The sequence below is a fragment of the Metarhizium brunneum genome, chromosome 2, assembly GCF_013426205.1.
Source record: "Metarhizium brunneum chromosome 2, complete sequence".
Taxonomy (NCBI): Eukaryota; Fungi; Ascomycota; class Sordariomycetes; order Hypocreales; family Clavicipitaceae; genus Metarhizium; species Metarhizium brunneum.
The window spans coordinates 4,403,892-4,423,145 of record NC_089423.1 but is presented as its reverse complement, the minus strand read 5'-3'; the positions used below and the strand labels follow the sequence as shown (position 1 = coordinate 4,423,145).

General features: G+C 51.7%; 6 protein-coding genes across 6 annotated transcripts; 3 read left to right on the top strand and 3 right to left on the bottom strand.

Annotated features, from left to right (window-relative positions):
* Positions 1-175: 175 nt before the first annotated feature.
* G6M90_00g042880 (uncharacterized protein) lies at positions 176-433 on the bottom strand (the record flags this gene model as incomplete). The annotated part of the gene is made up of 1 exon (XM_066130311.1): positions 176-433. One exon carries the CDS (start codon positions 431-433, stop codon positions 176-178), a length of 258 nt encoding a protein of 85 aa, XP_065986208.1.
* Positions 434-830: 397 nt separating this feature from the next.
* G6M90_00g042870 (uncharacterized protein) lies at positions 831-2,680 on the top strand (the record flags this gene model as incomplete). Its single annotated transcript, XM_014692136.1, has 2 exons — positions 831-855; positions 1,137-2,680. The coding sequence occupies 2 exons, from the start codon at positions 831-833 to the stop codon at positions 2,678-2,680; spliced, it is 1,569 nt and encodes a 522-aa protein (XP_014547622.1).
* A 1,673-nt stretch (positions 2,681-4,353) lies between these two features.
* On the bottom strand, positions 4,354-5,530 carry G6M90_00g042860 (uncharacterized protein; the record flags this gene model as incomplete). Its single annotated transcript, XM_014692135.1, has 2 exons — positions 4,354-5,337; positions 5,459-5,530. 2 exons carry the CDS (start codon positions 5,528-5,530, stop codon positions 4,354-4,356), a joined length of 1,056 nt encoding a protein of 351 aa, XP_014547621.1.
* Positions 5,531-9,636: 4,106 nt separating this feature from the next.
* On the top strand, positions 9,637-12,233 carry G6M90_00g042850 (uncharacterized protein; the record flags this gene model as incomplete). The annotated part of the gene is made up of 4 exons (XM_014692134.1): positions 9,637-10,011; positions 10,166-11,888; positions 11,942-12,068; positions 12,137-12,233. 4 exons carry the CDS (start codon positions 9,637-9,639, stop codon positions 12,231-12,233), a joined length of 2,322 nt encoding a protein of 773 aa, XP_014547620.1.
* A 1,232-nt stretch (positions 12,234-13,465) lies between these two features.
* On the top strand, positions 13,466-14,489 carry pps1 (CDP-diacylglycerol--serine O-phosphatidyltransferase; the record flags this gene model as incomplete). The annotated part of the gene is made up of 4 exons (XM_014692133.2): positions 13,466-13,544; positions 13,635-13,730; positions 13,835-14,028; positions 14,121-14,489. The coding sequence occupies 4 exons, from the start codon at positions 13,466-13,468 to the stop codon at positions 14,487-14,489; spliced, it is 738 nt and encodes a 245-aa protein (XP_014547619.2).
* Positions 14,490-15,780: 1,291 nt separating this feature from the next.
* Positions 15,781-18,762, bottom strand: SLM1 (Phosphatidylinositol 4,5-bisphosphate-binding protein SLM1; the record flags this gene model as incomplete). Its single annotated transcript, XM_066130310.1, has 4 exons — positions 15,781-17,005; positions 17,133-17,470; positions 17,556-18,043; positions 18,183-18,762. The coding sequence occupies 4 exons, from the start codon at positions 18,760-18,762 to the stop codon at positions 15,781-15,783; spliced, it is 2,631 nt and encodes an 876-aa protein (XP_065986540.1).
* Positions 18,763-19,254: the final 492 nt, after the last annotated feature.

Here is a 19,254-nt window from a genome sequence, read left to right as displayed (position 1 = left end):
TAAGTAGGTAGATAAATCGTCAACCTGGCCTGTGTGTTTCCAATTCGGGAGACCCACTCCCACCCCCCGTTTGATACTTCGTGGGCGGTGGAGCTTGGAGTGTCATTGACAGGCACACACACCGGACCTCGATCGACGCTTCATGCTCGCCACTCAACGCTCTCTCTCTTCATGGTCAATGCTGTCGGGATCCCTGTTCTCCTGTCCTCCTGCGAGTGTGCTCAAACCTGGCGCCCAGACTCAGCTCCAAAATTCCCGCTGCGGGTGTATTGTCGTCCTCAACCTCGAGTACCTTGACCCAATCGTCCTCGTACGCACGCTCCAGATTCCACGGACCAGTATTGGGCCTGAGTCGGCATTCACCACCCAGAATCTTCACCATCGCTTCGGCTCCGGCCTTCTCTGTCATTTCGTCCCTATCGGCGTTCGACATCATAGCCGTGTCTGTTTCGGTAGCTTGTCAGTTGTCCGTGCGTTGTGGTTTCGATATCGGTCCATCAATTGCCTGTCCGCCGCAGCCGTTGGGTTTCTCGGTGGCCGGATTGCGCATAGTCTCTGCCTCCATAACCAACTCCTGGCCATCAAATATTGCACCGGACATATTGAACCACATCCACGCCCTAGGCTTGGTCTTGGCTGACATCTTGGTTCCTGTTGGCGTGACGGGAAGGAAGGTTTTCTGGGGTGGCCCTCCGGTGATAACGCTGCTGACCGGGGCAATTTTTGACACATGGACAAAGCCTTCCTCCTCTCTTGCTATTGATAGCGACGCTACCGACAAACAGAACCAATCATCTAGGGCTTCTAGGCCACCTTCTAGTGGTGTCGTCATGTTTGGACCCTTTCCTGTTTCTCGTAAGTTTGATCGCTCACGGGGTGAGCTCTCTCTTCCTCTAAAGCCGTTCATGTCGTAAAATCTGTTTCAAGTTTCATACACATTCCTCCTAAAACCGAAAGACACATCTCTGTCGTGGGCCCATGATTTTGCTAGCCACAAACCAACTTTGTGTAGTTAGCTTGAAGCATACAGTCTGGTTTTCCAAACAGATCCTCAAGCCCATTCGCTTGTGTGCTTCTGCTTCCCTTGTCTGACGTTGGCTTGCCATCAATTACAATTTGTCTGACCCAGCTCATAGCAAGCCTGACCCCAAGGGTAGATTCGGGGGACATATCCAGTCCGACACCCATCAATCTACCAAGATATCAGCCATTTGCACAAGATGATGTGATAATTGGCGGCGATAGTCAATCATTGCCAGCTTTGCTGGAACAGACTGGCCGAGATTCGCTTGTTCTGGGGCCAGCTGGTCTCTTGGCCATAGGGCTCGATCTGAAACTAGATGCCGACGAATCTGACCTTATACCTGACACGTGCTGCCTACCAGATTTCCGTCAGTGGGACCGCTTCACCGCTGAGGAAGCCCGTAATCAAGACGGCAAAGATCGGTTTCCATTGAGAAACGGGAATCTGTCCCCGGGATGCCAGGTATACCTTGAGCGCCGGCGAGAACTCTCCAATACTAATGACGACGCCTTCCGCACCGTGAGGAGGATTTCACCTCCAAAGGGCAAGCAGCAGGCAAGGTTAGGCAACACTTACGAATTCTTCCGTTGCCTGGAACTCTTCACTTCCTTCTGGGACGATCCATCCCGGCCTCCTGAGCTGCCGCCGTCTCCGGAGTTGACCACGGCAAGTGACACATCTGGCTGTATCGAATGTGATACCCAAACACATGCTGAACCACCACATGCCCCTACAATGGGCCGGACCTCCTCTGGCCATTCCATGCCCCCAGAATACAGACAAAATCTCCTCAACGCCTTCATAAAGCTGGTTTCTTATGACTTTGGTTGCAACGTTTCCAGAGCAAGGCTAGAACCAAGACTCCACCTCAACTCGCCTGCTGGACGGAAGCAACGCAAGTCATACACGCCATCAAATTGCCACTTCGTGTTCCAGAGCCCCATGACACGGGAGACTGCCCGAGCGGGTGTCGTCTACGGCCCAGTTGCCGCAGTAAGTGCACGCCCAACAGTGAATTTCACCGGACCAGATGCCGAAACGGCGCAGTCATCGGACCTGGCACGGGAGGTGCTGGCCGCCCTGATCACGGCTCAACATCGACACCGTGAGGGGAGGGAGGAAGTCCGCTTTGGACACGATCAGTGGTGGACGACTCAAAGGCGATGGGGCGGCGGCCTAGGGGGGCCCATTGGGCGTGAAGTCGAGCAGGACGTCCCCCCCGTGGACGACCGCCAGCAGGGCAAGGACTTGAACGGCCGCCGGAACGGACCGGCCATGAAGAGGGCTCGTAGAACCATGCCCGTCTATGACAATTACCGTATGGTTCGCCCTCCGGCGTCTTCGTGGGACCGGAAAGCCAAATACGAGGCCATTGGCAGAGTTGAAGGTTCCGTCTATGATGACATTTTTGTGATAAGCTCTCTTTTTCACCATGTGTCCATTCTGAGGGTCCGCGTCCCTACTCGATTGCTCGAGGTTCTGGACGGTTCACCCGAGCCGGATTTATCAAAACGCAGCTGGGGCAAAGTCCAAGCCTGGAAAAGTGCTTGGTACGACTTCTTCGACGTTGATCAGAGGATTGCCGCTATGCGATTGGTATGGGCGGCAGTGGCGTACCAAATGCGAAAACCCCCAAGCCGAGACCAACGTGTATAAGACTAGGTTCAGTAATAGATGAAAAGACTGTATAAACAAATACATACATTGACAGTATAGTATATTTGGGAACTGCTTCTGGCGGGCTGTGCTATCATAACCCCTACATTGCCGAAGAATATTCGTACCGTGACCAAACGGCATGTGGCTATCGTCATCGCTCACAGAAGGACCAAATTTTATATCTCGGTTAAGTGATCTGGTGTACCCCAGCCAATGGCACCGGCCGTGAGCCACCAGTGCGGCCAACTCGGCAGTGAAGGGAATAATTGAGAATGAAGGGCCAATGAAGGGCCACACTGGCTCCCTGACCTTTTCAAAGCTTAAATTGCAACAGAGACACGGGTGAGGGGGGATCTCGTCAATTGGGCAATCACAACAGTTTAGAATACGATTGCATATCAACACTAAGAGGCTAAATTTTTGCATGGGCGCATTACTAACCCGAGCAGCAATAAAGCCAATGATCAGGAGCAACAGCAGACGCTAGACTCTGTCGCACGGAGCACGGAGGAGTTCTCTGTAAAACGTCAACTGGAAGATGTTTGTGTGCACTTACCCTGTACATAAACATTTATACAGAACAGAACAAACGCAAAGTTAGCAAAGTCTCTCGGGGCAACGCACTGGTCAACAGTGGAAAAATTGAACAGAAATAAGGGTATGGTTCTCAGAGTGCAGCCAGTTACAGCAGTTCCTCGTCGTGACTTAATATGCACGTAACTTTGGGACAGGCATCGTTGCAACGATTCGATCAAGCCGGCCTTTTTATTCCGGGCCAATGGCGACTGGGGTCCAACAGACTTTTGGGTTGACATCATGGTCAGGGACGAAATGGGTCATCTTGCTTCTGATTGGATAAGGCTGATATTGACCTTCGCGGCCTTCACGCGACTATGTCGCGCTGCCCCGTTAAAAAGACGCGTTAAGTGTCTGACGTGGCGCGTTGACCGCGCTGGAAACCAACTTCAAGTGTCGAGTGGCTGGCTGAGGTTCACCTGCGAGATACGAAGCTACACGGTTGACTCACGATAATAGATGCCGGGGCAGCCATGCATCGACAATGGCGGTAAAATTTTCACATGTCAAAAACATATATAGGTAGTCAATTAGGATTCTAGACTTCCTTCGCCATCCAGCTAACCTGTGCTTGGTAGCTTGACGTTTTGCCCTCCCTTCCCTCAGATAAAAATCTAACTTGCGCATGAGAAGCAACGCAAAATAGACAAAATCAAGCAGACAAAAAATAAACCAGAACGTCCGACCACCGCTTCCATACACACCAAGTCCAAACCTATCCAGTATTCCCTCCTCAATTATCCTCACAGCGGGATAGATAGACATACTTTGCGCTGTCCAGAGACAAAGCGCAGGAGCCAAACCCAGAGAATGAATCTGCTAGCTCACAGCATGCAATAATACATCGAGATACAAAACAAAGAACAACATGAGACATCTGAACTCCCGAATCGCCTCATTCTGGTGATGAACTTTGGGTTCCCGCAATGCTTTATAGTTAGGTAGAATCCGTAGTTGCCACAGTCTAACAAGTACTGTAATCATGGTATCATATACACAAGGAAATAAATGCGATAGTAAATGTGGGAGAGGGTCAGAAGGTTAGCGCCGCCTCTCTCCATATGTAAGAGCAAAAGCTAACATTATCAATGGACTTAGGCCAGAGGCTCCTCAAAAGTTAGCCTTCGCCTGGTCACACTGAGGGGTGTGCGAGCAGACATGGGACCAGGTGTTCTCCATGGTTTCTGTGCCGGGCTAGGAGTGATGTTGACAAAGTCTGCAAAGTCAAATCCCTGGCCAGGAGTATTGGGAAACAAGTTGCCTCCGCCCGGTGTTGTCATCATGGATGATGGCAGGTCCAACTTGCTGTTCTTGGGTGGAGGGGTTGACAGACGTTCCATGCGGCCTCGGTTCGACTTGACCGCTGGAGATGGCGACGCTGCAAGATACAGCAAAAGGTCTGCACCTTCTTCTCCCGTCTTGCCACCATTGCCAGCATCCAAGGTTTCTTTACTCCGCTTGCTTGCAAGGCCTCGGGTTTGCAAGGGCGGAGTACGTGGCGGAGACGACCGGACGTTATTGACGGTGAACGAGTGCGCAGGTAGCAGGTCGTCGTCGTCGTCCGAAGGCGCTGCAAAGTTTGGCGATGTTAAGGCATCTGTCATTCTGCGTTGCTGGAAAAATGACACATCTGGCCCACCTGACGTGGTAAAGTGCTGTTGGCGCCGAGGCTTGATAGGTGACGACTGCGCCAACTCATGACTGTCCTTCCACGTGGAGTGTCCTGAAAAGGACTTGTGTGCTGTCGGCGATGCGCGAAAGCGCTTGCTTGGGCTTGAGGCCGTATGGTCAAACGATGCAAAGTATGTACGCTTTCGGTGACCCGAGCTCCCGTTGCTCGACCCGATGGCATCGGAGAATAAAGGTGCCTTGAGCGGCGAGCTCATCAGAGCTTTTGTCGGGTAAGGTAGATCGGATGCGCTGGATGACGAGTCGGATAAGACGTCTCCGTCGCAAAGGCGTCGTCTTCGCATTTCCTCCTCCAATTTGGGTTCGATGGAGTCGAGCGTCAAGTCTTCCCAACCATGCTTAGTCTTGAACTGGGCCAAAGCCAAGCGGTTCTGCAGTCTGCGTGCAATCTAAACGGGTGTCAGCCATGCACGCCTCTGAGTTTGAGACTAACATGGAGCCAAGCAGTGGCCGAGAAAAGGGAACAGGTACGTGGCGGATTTGTGTTGGACGGTTGTCGCCTCGACTCACCTTGCTGACTTCTGCCCGCTTTAGAACGCTGTCGACCACATCTTCCGGCTGTTTTTTCCACGGAGAGGACATGGTCTGTACGTTGGAAGAGGAAACGAAGACAAGAGTAGGAGAAACGTCACTGCTTGTTCAACCATGGGCTTCGTCTTTGCAACTGTATCCGGGGCCCGGATTGACGGTGTCACGGCAAAGTTGGGATTACGATGGTGCCGTGTTCACTTCAGATGTTGAAGGGAGGGAGGCGGGAGTGAGGAAGAGACTGGAATGCCTGGCAGCACCCGACTTGAGCGCCTACGGAGCACGCCGTGCCCCATACACCATACATGGTATGCCTGAGAGCCCTGGAGCCTTGGAGCCCTCAAGTCAAGTGCTAGGACGCTGCAGAGCCTGGGCGACAAAGCGGCACCTGGGGTGAGACGGAACCAAATCTCAGCGGCTAAGACCCAAACGAGGCATAAGCGCTACAGCTGTGAAGGCTGTGAAGGGCGGCCAAGGCAGGGGCATTCAAACCAGGCCAATTAGCCTCAAGTGCTCCTTTGTCCTAAAGGCTATTTGCAGACTTGTGTCAATCAAACCAGGTGTGCATAGTAACTACTTTAAGTACCTAAATTGAAACGACTGGTTGCAGGAATTTGGCCAACCCTTTTCTTCCCCGTTCTCTTAATTATGCCGTGATTTTTGACCCTTTTTCATTTTTTTTTGTCATTGCCCCCGTTCTCCGTCGACCGCCAGCCCCTGTTTTCTTCACGCAGAGGGGTAATAATGTTTGCTCGTTTCCCGGGAGAAATGCAGACACCACGAGAGTCTGGTGGGAGACGAGGTGGATCCGACGAGCCTGGAGTCTCTGTCTGGGTGTCACTATGCTATTAGTACCAGTGACGGAAGACACCGTGATATCGATACCGAGTCTATGGCAGTTATCTGTGTAGATACCGGCTGGGGAAGCAAAAACCTCCCTGTCCATGCGTCCAGGTCTGTCTCCCTCGGACAGGTGACCACGTGTATATACAATACAATAGTGGGAGGTCTGCGAAATATCACACAATTGGATAGATGCCCACATAACGGCAATCAGAGGTAGGGCAACGATATGTACAACCAGATAGGGCCGAACGAAAAAAGAAACCGAAACCAAAGGTGGCTTCTCTAATAATTATCACCCGGTCTGTGCTGCCCGTGACACAAGCCAATGGTAGGCCTGTTCCGAATGCCGAGTCAGGTTGTCCAGCAACTTTAGGAGAAGGCAAGTGTGGGAGTCATGAGAAACAGCTGCCTTCTGATTGCTTGCATTCCAATCCGATCCACCAGCAGATGCCACTATATTTTTCGAATCGACTTACCTGTTGCTCAGTGGACTAGCCACTTAATAAGTTGGACGATGATTGCCAATGGAGAATAGGATTAATAATAGTAGTACAAGCTGACGGGTGGATTTCAACGTGGGTTTGCAAGTCTGCTGCGATTGTGGTGCTGATGGTGCGTTTTGATTCCATTCTCTGCGCTGCCGCTCTTCATGTTGAATGTGGCGGGATCTGCGCAAGATTGTGCCTGTATAATACCTGAATACTTGTACATAATAATGAATGTGCATGGTCTGATTTGCTAGTAGTATGTGTCTAGCATACTTAAGTATACTACTCAGTAGTAGCCCAGTACTACTTGGAGCACGTTGCGCTTGAACTCAATGCTATTAGTGCGCTCCAGTCCTAGTCCTTTCCCGCTCGGCGCATCAAGGTATTGACGGAAACTCGGCAGTATGTACATGCATTGACATTTCAAATGTTTGACCTAGGTAAGTTAGGTAGGTACTATGTAAAGTAGCTAGCCAGGCTGCAAACAGCCAACCTCAGAAGCTGGGGAACAACACTTGGTTGAACTTTGAAGAGGGCTTTGGCCGGTTGCGACAATCGGCACATGCACCATTCAGCATGATTCCTTGTCTAGCTGGAAACAGGTGGAGGGGGCAAGGAGGGCGGGAGGGAGGGAGCCACGGGTCTCCCCAACTTGACTGGATGGTACCTGGCCACTCAAGCGCCTGGCCGACATCACACTGGAAGTTTGCAACTGACATTGCGTTGAGCATCAAATTCGAAGTCTGGTCGTGTTGGCTGGTCGACTGCTGACTGGCCCACCGACCACCAGTTGGTCAACCTTTCAATGCCATGGAGGCTCTGTCTAGTCCGGTGCGCCGCAGTAGTGCTCCATAGTACCTAGTACTCCGTACTACTAGTACGCGGTGTTATGTGATGCATGGCTGCCGAATCATAATTTGAGCCAGGGAAGGAAACAAGTTTGAGAAGGACATTGCAGGCTGCAGCTAGCAAGGTTAATATAAGACGTCATATGGCAGATCTCGACGACGTGGAGCAGACATTGATCCCTGCCGGTGTCCTAGGACCGACCACCTGGAATGTTTGATGTTTGACATCCAAGTCATGCAATGGTAGAATATGCCGCCATCGCCACCGCTGATTTCGCCGGCGTCGTGGAAGCACTTGGGCAGCAATACCTGCTGTATACCGCCGTATTCCGTCTGGTGATGCCCGCCTGAATGCCAAATACCAGTCACATCATTAGCACCTTGCCTCGTCTATCATTCTTCAAGACTGAGCGATCCAGGCCTTCTCGTTTGCCGCCGTCGGCCTGCTCGTGTCGGAGCGTGGCATCAACTCGTATCAAACCGTTGATAGCACCGTGTCAGGCAAGTCGCTGTGAACAGGGCGGTGACCAATCTGGTGGGTCTGGTCCGGTTCGTCAACTCCGTAAAGCAGAGATGAGGCGGCGGAACAATTGCAGCATCTGGCATTTGCATGCGGAAGCGGAAGCAGTCGAGCCTCATCAAGCCCATTGAAGCCTTATTAAGTACCACTCGGCGCGCAACCAAGGTGATCCACACTTTGGGCTCCGTCTGACACCACTTCAATCACAGGAGATATTGGGCACGATGCTCCAGAACATCAATTCACAATGCTGATGCGGTGCAGCAGAGAGGGCTGGTCATGGACGTCGCGCAGACATGCGCCTGGCTGGTCTGGGACGATTAAACCAGACATGTACTAGCAATCTCGATGGTGCTACGGTGCTACGGTGCCACTTGCCACTGTGCTGATGCATGCGCACCTGCAACGCCAACGCCGCCTGGGAACCACCGAACTGATTACCACCTCCATCTTGCTCCGCACTAATAAAAGAATCCTCTTCGGTTGGACCAGGGCCCCTGCAGTATGTATTTTTGGCCGCCTCGTAGTGTCGACTGGCGTACGAACGGCCCGACATCTACAAGAGTCGTTCGAGTACCGACTACGTCACCCCAGTGCCCCGTGCCCCGCCTTCATCCTAGTACGGAGTACATTCCCACCCAGCAACAGCCCTGACCATGTTCATCCAGCTTGACGTGACCCAACCAGACGCCTCAGAACTTTAGCTAGCTACTCCGTAGAGAGGCAAGAGGCCATCTTTTTTACGAGCTGTTCAGTCCACCTGGTCAGGCTGTATGTACGGAGTATATCCGTCTGCGTAAGGCTGTGCTGCTGACTGGCGTTTGACCTGCACATGTCTGCTGCTGCGCTTAGCTCGTCTCCTTTCAATGTTCAATGTTTCCACTCCTGGCTTCTTTTACGGTTGAATTGTTTCCCTTTCCCAGTCCTCTCCCGTCAGCCACTTGCCGCTCGTTCTTCCTGGGAGAAGCCCTTTCCTTCGCTAGCTGCCATTATTCTCCCTCGCAACTTGGAAGCTATCGACGGAGCGGCATGCAACTTGACCAATTTGCGACGATCCGACTTTCCCGCTGAACACCGACGAGATTGACCCGAATTATAGCACATGGGAGGCTCTGTGTGACTCGCACCCTTCGACGGTTCGACGGTTCGCAGCTGACTATCGCCCATCGGCAACCAACAACTCTCTCCATCGCTGCCATTGCACTTTGTACAGAGCTCAATACTCTTTCGTTGCTTCTTCCAGAGCTGTCCCACCCGTTTCTCGGACCACTTGAATCGATTGTCCCTCCCGCCCTCACTCGCACGCTTGGTCCAACCCTCCACAAGCCATCACCACCTCTGGAACCACGTCCGTGAATAACGAGTCTCATTGAAAGACAAAGACAAGACAACTGGCAGTGTCAGTCACAGACCATTCCTGGCCAAGAGACACCCCTCCTTTCCGAACCGTGAACAACCATGGCTCCTACATTTCTCAAAGAATTGCGCCGCCGATCCAGAGCAAGCTTTCGAACCGACAACTCTACCGATGCCTCTAGCGATGGCGCCACCAGCCAAGGCACATCACCATCAAGTGGTTCTGTAACTCCTCCGTCTATCGCACACCAGTCCGACCCTGCCCTTGATCTTCAAATTAAGAAAACCAACACCTCGCAGCAAAACCAGGTGCAGATGTCTCAATCAACGCGACCAATGATATCTCCTGGGAGCAACACCAGCAGGCACAGCGTGTCAGGCATGTCTGGCCTTGGAGCTCCACCAAGCAATAGTCGAGGCAGTGTGCCCTTGTCTCAATATGCCCCGCGAATACATAGTGTCTCGGAAAACTCATGGGTGCGTTTTTTCTTTGTCTCTGGCCAATATAATGTACAATTGAGTTGGTAATCAAGTTGGGTCATGTATAAACTGGCAATACTTTGGCAATACCTTGCACCCAACCAACTCTTTGTACTTTGGATTTAAACTCGTGCTGACCACTCATCCCCAGGTGTATCAAAAAGTGCTATTGCTGCATGGTACCATTGGCGAGCCTGGACAGTACTCGATGGATGGTAATGTGGTTATTAGCCGATACGATGACAGCTTTCCTGCCATTAGCTGGCCAGTATGCGAATCTCACTTCAAGGCTCTGGTATACTTGCAACCCGGACCAAACAAATTTCGACTCGACTTCTCCAGCCCTAAACTTGCCAATAGCTCGTCGTCTAATCCTATTCATGCCTCGTATTTAACTCTCCATATGATACCCCCAATGAACGCCCCGCCACTACAGCTTGCGATTATTGTCGCAAAGGATTCGCCGCAAACATATGATGCAACGCCAGCTCGGGCAGAAAAGGAGGGTAATGGGTTGGAAACGGCCGTACGAAAGTTTCGGATGGCGGCATATCTCTGGCAGGCCTTCACTGCGGAGCAAATGTGGAGGCACAAGCTCGGGCGTCGAGTATTCCGGTACGAAGAGGAATGGACTTTGGGGACCGCCAATTATCGTGATAGAGAAAACGGGACCATGCGATCTGAGGCTCGGATTCACATTATTCGTTCGGACAAAACTGTGGCTGAGATTCTCGACTTGAACAGAGCCCAGCAGTTCGAAAAAGCGACTGACAAGAACGCCTTGTTTGGCATGGCTGCTGACGCCGTTAAAGAATACTTCAAGCCCCTTCCAGGTCAAAAGAATTACGTGTCGGTGCTTTTCCTCGACGCGCATTGGGATGTCCAGGAGAAAGTCATTCGAGGCCACGCTGCTCTGGGCGGTAATGCGGGAGACCTGCAGCTTGCAATTTTTGGCTCACACTGTCTGCAGAGTTACCCGTCCAGTTTCGAAGAAGTTGTGCCCGCTTTTACAGATTGCACTCCTACAGACACGAAATACGTCGCGAATGATTGCAATGAAGCGGGCAGCTCTTGGGAGGCCGTAAACATTGGTGTTGGCGCTCACTTGCATGAGACTGGGCATTTGTTTGGCTGTCCACACCAGGAGTCCGGTATCATGCTAAGAGATTATGTTGTCTTGAACCGCTCGTTCGTTCCAAGAGAGGCATTCTCTACCAGGACGAAATCAAAGGGCGGATTGGTGCACCAAGCGGACGAGTGTGGGTGGCACCGCCTCGACTGTTTGCGATTCCGGGCCCATCCAGCCTTCAGACTTCCCAATGATGCTCCCTTGAATTCGGACGACAGTGTCCAAGCTTTCGCAATCGAAGGGGGCACTGTTCTGGCAATGGCGGCGACGGGTGTTTCATTTGTGGAGATCCTAGGTGAGGGAGACGATGTTTGCCATGCATGGCTTGAATATACGACGGAAACCGGGCCGGTACAACGGCAACTTGCACTGAGTGAGCAGGACTTGCGAGCTCGCTTGCCCGAAGCCAAACGGAAGGGGCGCATATCGATATCGATCAAGTCTCACGGAGGAGGTTCTTTAACTATTACTGATTTCAAGGAGTTCACCTCGAAAAGTTCTCTGGTGAAATTGGGAAATGGCAGGACCGCCTCTCGAAGCCAGAAGTTGGGCGAGTCCAAAATGGAAGGCAGTGAAGCACAAGAGTTCGTCTTTACTAGTGCAACCCAACAAGATAGAATCATGTCTCGAGTAACTGTTTACCACGGGTCGGCACTGAATGGCCTGGAATTTGTATACGATGACAACACCTCACAACTATTTGGCAATAGGGGTGGAAAGGAGGGAGGCGACACCTTTGAATTTGGTAAGATAATGGTCCAGTGGCTCGAGGACTGTCAATTTGCTGACCTGGCGCAGATATTCGTCGTGGCGAGTACTTAAGCGGACTTCTGGTCCGAGCAGGGTTTTGGATCGATGGTGTACAAATATTGACAAGCCTGGGTAGAAAATCGCCCATTTTTGGCAACGCTCATGGAGGCTCCGCGTAAGTGTGGGAATTGCGAGGTTGTGGATGTGATAATTTGCAGGCACTAACGAAAGCTTTCCCTGTAGCCATAACATCATTCCACCGCGCGGATACAGCATTTGCGGCATATCGGGCTCATGCGGGTCATGGGTTGATGGCTTATCGGTTTTGATAAAACGATGAAGCGGTTCGAAGGAGTTCAGGGTTCCTTCTTGGTTCTGTTTCCGACACGTTGAAGCCCCCCCTTTTTTTTTTTTTTTTTTTTCGCCGGGTGAGATGACGAAGCGACTGCTTCAAATTCAGTTATTTGGTCATGGTGAATTTGCCAGCACTAATAGATGTCTATGGATTCGGGACGGGGTTGAGCGATGCATGGGGAACACGATGTGTGATGCTTCTTCCGCCTTTGTCGTCTGGGGTCATTTAGCGGCGCAGGCTACAGTCTTAATGTTCAGCACAAAGAAGTGGTATATTATATTCGGGTCGACACCGCAACACGGCGTTAGGAGGGGCATCTAGTTTTGTTCTGGTTGTTTTTGTATTTCCCTCTGAAACCAGCATTGATTATGACCAAGGCTATATAGTGTAGCACGGCGGCATGGTTTTCCTGTTTTGTTGACCGGACTTGGCTGAGCGTGTGAAGGGAATCACAATGATGTATGGAGTACTCATCATAGCTGGTTAGTGAAGTAATAGGTAATTGGAATCGAAGACGTACTCGCATCAAGAATAGGAGTTGATTGTAGGAGTTTTAGAATAATGAGACTAAACGGCTATCTGATGACTAATAATTGAACTCCAGTGGTTCATCAATTAAGACTGGTCAGTCCCAACATGTAACTGCTAGGTACCGGTAGTGTACTTAAGTAAGTATGTACTAAGTAACCTTGCATAAGTACATAAAGTACGGTAGCTGTTGGCTGGGCTCCCTGACCACATGCAAACCCAAGCTCTGACTGGTACGTACCTAACCTTGAGCTCAAAGTTGGAACTGGTAGCCAATCAATCGATCAACACCGCCACAGAGCCAGTCAGTCTCCGTCACCCCAAGTCACCCGCCGGATGCAGTGCTACCTACTTAAGTACCCTCTTGCCTGGTTTTCCCGCCCAGCCCCCCAAGAAACAAGGTCACGGCCACAAGCCTCCAATCGAGGCGTCATCCGTCATTCTGAACCTCGTTGCCAGATCCTGACGTCTTTGGGTCTTCTCTTTTCCTTCCCTTTAGCTTTCCAAAGGGATTTCTCAACGCTTTCTCTTCTTCCATTTTCCCCTGTCGAATTTTTTTCAAGACATTTTACTCTCCAACCTCGACGCCAAAGGCTTTTGAATGCCCCTGGTCTCCTTCCTCGACGCCAGTTTCTGAGGTTGAAAGGTTCCCAACTGCGCCTCTAACCCTCAGTGCTACGGGAAATAAAATGTCGAAGAGAAGTAGCGTTGCTTCCTCAAGCGCGAACGGCGCCATGGGGAAGACTAGTTTCAATCATAATCAGCCTGGTATGTTGCCATTGACGGCTATCTTAGCGTTCACCGAAATCTAAGCCTATTTCGAAACTAACTACGTGGTTTGCTTGCTTGCTTGCGAAGCTATCGACAAGCAAAAGACGCTACTATCTGCAGACGTTGGACACTTCTCCCTCGTGCGGGCCATGCATCTCGCCGACCTCATCACTTTAATGAATGGTATTTTTCTCCTTTCTCTCTTCAAGCTGCAGATCTACACGCGACAAGTCTTGCGTCTCTTGGGATGGCCGGCGTGCTAACTGCTCGTTCGCACCCTTCTATAGGCTTCTGCGGAGTCATGTCCATTTTCTCGTCTCTTCGATACTGTCTGGGCGATCCGGATTCTTTTGACAATGTTTGGCTGGCGTTGGCCTTTTTGCCCTTTGGCCTGTTTTTCGATTTTCTCGATGGGAGGGTGGCACGGTGGAGAAATAAGAGCAGTCTCATGGGTCAAGAGCTGGATTCTCTAGCCGATTTGGTGCGATTTCACTTTGCCGTTTTGTTTGCAACGCGATGCAGGATTCCGTTGCAATCGATGCACATGGCTTGCTAACACCCTCGTTCATATAGATTTCGTTTGGGGTCGCGCCGGCCATGGTGGCGTTTACTATCGGCTTTCGATCTACTCTCGACACCGTCGGGCTCGCCTTCTTCGTCCTATGTGGCCTAACGCGTCTTGCTCGCTTCAACGTTACTGTTTCAGTGCTTCCCAAGGACGCTACGGGCAAGAGCAAGTTCTTCGAGGGTACACCGATCCCGACGTCTCTTTTTCTCGATGGCCTCATGGCATATTGGGTATATTGTGGCCAGGTCCTCGACGACGTGCCTTTTGGGGCATGGTTAAAAGACTCGGCGCTAGAGTTCCATCCCGCAGTACTTCTGTTCATGTTGCATGGATGTCTGATGACGAGCAAGACCATCCGCATACCCAAGCCGTAGGAGACGTCGTCTTGCCCCCCATTCGTTTTGTTTGGCATTCAGCGGCGGCGCTGATTGGACGACAATGAGCCGTTTAGTGAGAGGAAGGGGGTGGGCAAATGGTTCATGCGGTGCGCTGTGGATTGGAGCCACCCGTACATACATCGCTGTGATCGAAGACGCGGGCCAGGAAAATTATGACTTACAGTCGGCACTGACTTGCAGTGGGTAGAGCGTAAAGCGGTTTTAGCGCTTAGAGGAATCTAGGAAGTTGAGAAGAGTAACGAGGTACACGGAAATGGGATTATTGATACCGGAATGACATACGAGGACTGGGTAGCAATTCTTACAATACCCGTAGCTTCAGATGGAAAACCCATGCTTGAAGAAATAAAAATGAGATGCATGATACCCAATAACGGATATACGGGAAGCCTCAGGTACACAGAAACTTGTGAGGTCAATGAGCTTTTGCACATGACGATCATCACGATCCGTTACATGAGCCGTTACATGAACCGTGCAGATGCTACAGCAGATCCCCGACAACGTTGTTGAAGTTGCGGATCCGGCCCTCGTGGCCAGACTCCGATTGATGGGTGTTGCGGTAGGAAAGTGACCACCCGGCTTCATCATTGTCACACAGGGACCTCGTGGTAACATGTGCATCGGGGCGTGGACTTTTTATAGCCACGCAACGGCTGCCCAGTGAGAATAACACAAAACTACAAAGTAGGGCAGTCGAATACATGTTTCTCGAGAAGATAACTGGCTGGCTCTAGCCTTAGGCGAGAAACGTAATATGGTGGCAGCATAATGCCTAGGGAAGCTTCCTACTGCGACAGACGGCTGTCAAGTCATGGGCGTGAATCACTGCAACCTGGTATAATGTGCGTGCCGTGGCCATTACAAAGTTCCTCTTTGTGCCCGCCAGTTGGTATGTGCCGGCTCTCCATGACACGAATGCGTGTTTGGGGGTGAAATACCAAAAAAGCGTGTTCAATTTCTGTCTACTAAATATTGCTAAGTATACAGGTACACACGCGGCAGAGGAAAACTATCCCATTCAGGCAGCACCGTACAGCAAGTTAACAAGAAAACTGTATGTGTAGAGGCGCTTTCATAATCCAAGAAACATAGCCTAACAAATCGTAGTAGGAAGAAGACAAAAGACACCCGATAAAAACACCACGACATGTACAGCAGAACGATGTGGGAACAGCATCGATCAAGGAAATAACATGAAAAGGAGCCCCATCAATCGCTTTTAAGAAGCAGAAATAAAGGAAAAGCCTTCAAAAAGATGGAACACTTAAGGCGAGACAATACCGCTGCCCTTCGGGTATTTCCCGGGGATTTGCAAGTTTGAGATAGTGGCAGCGCTTTCCGTTCTGTCGTCAGTTTCTCTCTTCGGTCTGCTTGTCCCTCCCAAAGAAGTTTCGGCCGGGGTGGTATGTTCGGTGGCACTGGCTTCGGGAACCACCTGGAGGGCTAACTCTCGTTGAGTTTCGGATCTAGGGATATTACTGGCTGCCAATACAAGGGGACTTATTTTGTCGGCCGTAGCATTAGCATTTGCATGGCTTTGACTGTCGTTTTCGGTCGTGTTAGAAGCCACTTCGCGTTCACCAGAATTGACAGGCTCGGTATCTACATTTTGCCGGGGTGCATTTGAAAGCTCAGAGGCTTCAGGGACAACGTTGGTGGCTTTCCCGTCAAGGTCGTGATCTTGATGTCCTTGTGAACCCACGAAGGCGCCGGCAAAATACCCCCCGTCTTGGTTTGACGGATGGGGAACTGGTTCGCATGTGTATGGATTAACGCCATCATGATGCGCCTGTTGACTGGCTATGGCAGCTTGGGATGGCATATCTTCCATTGGAGTTTGCTCGGTGCCTCCATAGCCCATGTGATTTTCTTGGCCATGGTGCAGATGCTGACCCTCACGTCCGGCTACAAGCGCAGCCGCCGGTAGAGCCCCCGCAGCCGCATAGGCTTGGGCATCCGGAGAGTGATCCTGGTGACCGGAGCTTACACTAGATGGCGATTGTGGCGCCTGTAAGCCACGCTGTGCGTTGATTTGAAGATCTGATGGAAACCGCCCACCTGGTTGAGGCCGTCGGGAAACCATGTCCTCTCGTGGCTCTGGGTTGACGTCCACTTGATTCGCAGAGAAAGGCTCTTCATCGTCTTCGTCCACGATGCCATCACTGCTAACGGATCGACGGGATGATCGGCTTAAGCTTCGAGAGTGAGTGCGAACAAACTGGGATCGTTCTTCGGGGGTCTTTTCAGTCAATGCCTTAATGTCCTCGTACCATGCCATCATAGTATCATGACTTTCGGCTCTGAAAACCCAGGTGTGCCCGCGGTGCATCGTGCCAGTTTGTCGCCCCTTGAGGATAAATTTGTTGGATGAGCCACCCTCGGTCGAATGGGAGCCGAGCTTCTGCTCGGGCAAGTACAGTGACATGACCGGAGCTTGTGCTTTGTCCGCCGACTTGAACTCATGGAGGTGTGTTGTAGAAAGGACATACCTGGGAAATTGTTAGTCGACCCGTGGTACGTGCTGATTAAACTTTGAAAGCAGTAATGAATCGCAGAATAAACAGCAGGCACCAAAATGAAGAAGTGCGGAAAAATACCGGGGTGATAATAACTTACCATCCGGCTGTGTAGCTCTTCAGATATTTGCTCTTGCGCTCCAGAAGCCCAGCTCGAATCTCCTGTGCTGAGACATGATCCTGGCCCGGGTAATGGATCTGATCAGAAGATCGCATGGGTACGGTAGGGTCAACGATGTGGTCATCGTGTGTGACGAAATGAATCCATTCTTGGTCCTTGGGCATGTTGATGGGACCTTCGCGCAGTTCATCTACCACTGCATAGGCATTGTCGGCTTCGCGCTTGAGGATACCTGCGTAAGCGTTATACGCCTTTTGGATTTCCCCAACAACAATTGACTCCAGCTCACGGCCAGAGCCTTCAAGGTTCAAATATGCCTACGAGAATGGTAAGAAAGGTGTGATTGAAGATATTTTGCTCCCAGTCGGTGGGAAGAAGTCGGCTGGGGGAATGTTTGCTTGCCTGGTGAAGGTAGTTCTCTTCGTCTATTTGGCGCTCGACTTGTCGGTCAACTGCGAGGCGCATCAGATAGGGATCTTGCTTCCCCGTTGTAGACGAGGCGTCTATTTCCGTCTTGTCGAGAACTTCGGCAAGAGCACGAACGGCTTTGGACGTGGTCTCCATCTCGCGATCCACTGAGTTTTTGAAGTCGCCAGATAAGTGCTTGATTTCCTTGATTTTCTGCTGAAGATCGCTCCTCAACCCTGTCAGAGCTAAGATTACATCCTCCTCGATTTCCTTGGACTTATTAGCTTCTTGAATGGCAGCTGTGTTGTAGTTACGGAGAAACTGCAGGGCATCGTCAATCCCGGCAGATCGAAGAAACTGCGGGGGGGTCGAGATATTGTTTGCAACATTGGCAAGCTTGACAAGGGCCTTGGACCTTTGCTCGTAGTGCGACTGGATCTCGCGGAAGTAGGCTATCAAGTCTTTGAGAACCTTTCTCCAGGCTAGAAGTACGCTGGCATTAGCAGAGTTATCGCAAGTTCGCGTCTGCGGCAAGAGCTAGAGCTAGAGCTAGATAGAGCCATAGTCACGGATGACGAGATGACGTCGCACACATGGGGAATGCAAGGTCACTTGACATACTCTGGAATCTGCTGGCAAGGACATCTGTCGGAGTGCCGGAGGTAGGGATAGGGCAGTAAAAAGCGCTGTGAGCATCATCACGGTCCGAGGCCGAATGCAAGGCCAAACTCCTAACACTGCCGGGTCTGCTACTTCGGCGACTGCTACTGCGTCTGAGGCTGCTGGTTCGTCTCATGGACGACTTCTTGCGAAGTGTGTTGTTTCGCACGGGAAGCTGCTGATCATCGCCAGCAGCGAAGCTGTGCACGGAATTGGAGCGCTGCATGGCGGCGAAACCGGGTCGGTTGCTCTCGTCGATGATGGAGCTGCCGCGCTGGCTGGCGTCCCACTCCTCGGTGAACCTGCCCACGCCGGCCAGGGGAGCAGGAGATGCAGTCTTGCTGCCTGGCGCGTGCTGGTGCTCCAGTATGGGAGCCTGAGAAGTGCTGCGTCGGTGATTGTATTCCTGTCGTTGCTCTTGCTCCCGCTGTTGCCGTTGTCGCGGGTGACTCTGGGACTGGCTGTGTGGGAGGGAGGCGCTTCGGTTCAGGTTGGCATCGGACGTCTGCTGTGGGAGAGAAGACGACACCAGACGATCCATGGCGGAGGTGGAGCTATAAAGGCCGCAGGGCCAGAGGAGCAAGCAAAACCTTGAAAGTTTGGTAGACGGCCGACGGGAGACCGGCAGGCCGCAGACCCTTCAAGGTTTGGTGAGGCAGTGAGGATGAGGCAGCGACCTGGTCACAGATCCGAGCGCAAACAGACGGGAACGGTAGGACGAGGGAGGGGGGTGGAGGTGTGTGGGGGGAGCTTGGGAGCTTGGGAGCTGGCACATGTGGGAGCTTGGAGTTTGGGAAGGCAGGAGGGAGGAATGGCCAGGCGCCACAGACTGGGAAAACCACTTGACCCAAAGAACTCGGTAACTTTACCCAGGATACCAGACGGACCGTCGACATCTGGACTCGACGCCCCAATCTGAATCTACCAGACGCGACCTTGGTGGTGCAAATCGGTCGACGGCGAGCTGCAAGTGGCACCGCCAGTTCATCTGCACACCAGCGGTTATTACCGTGAATGGCTTTCCCCAACTGTC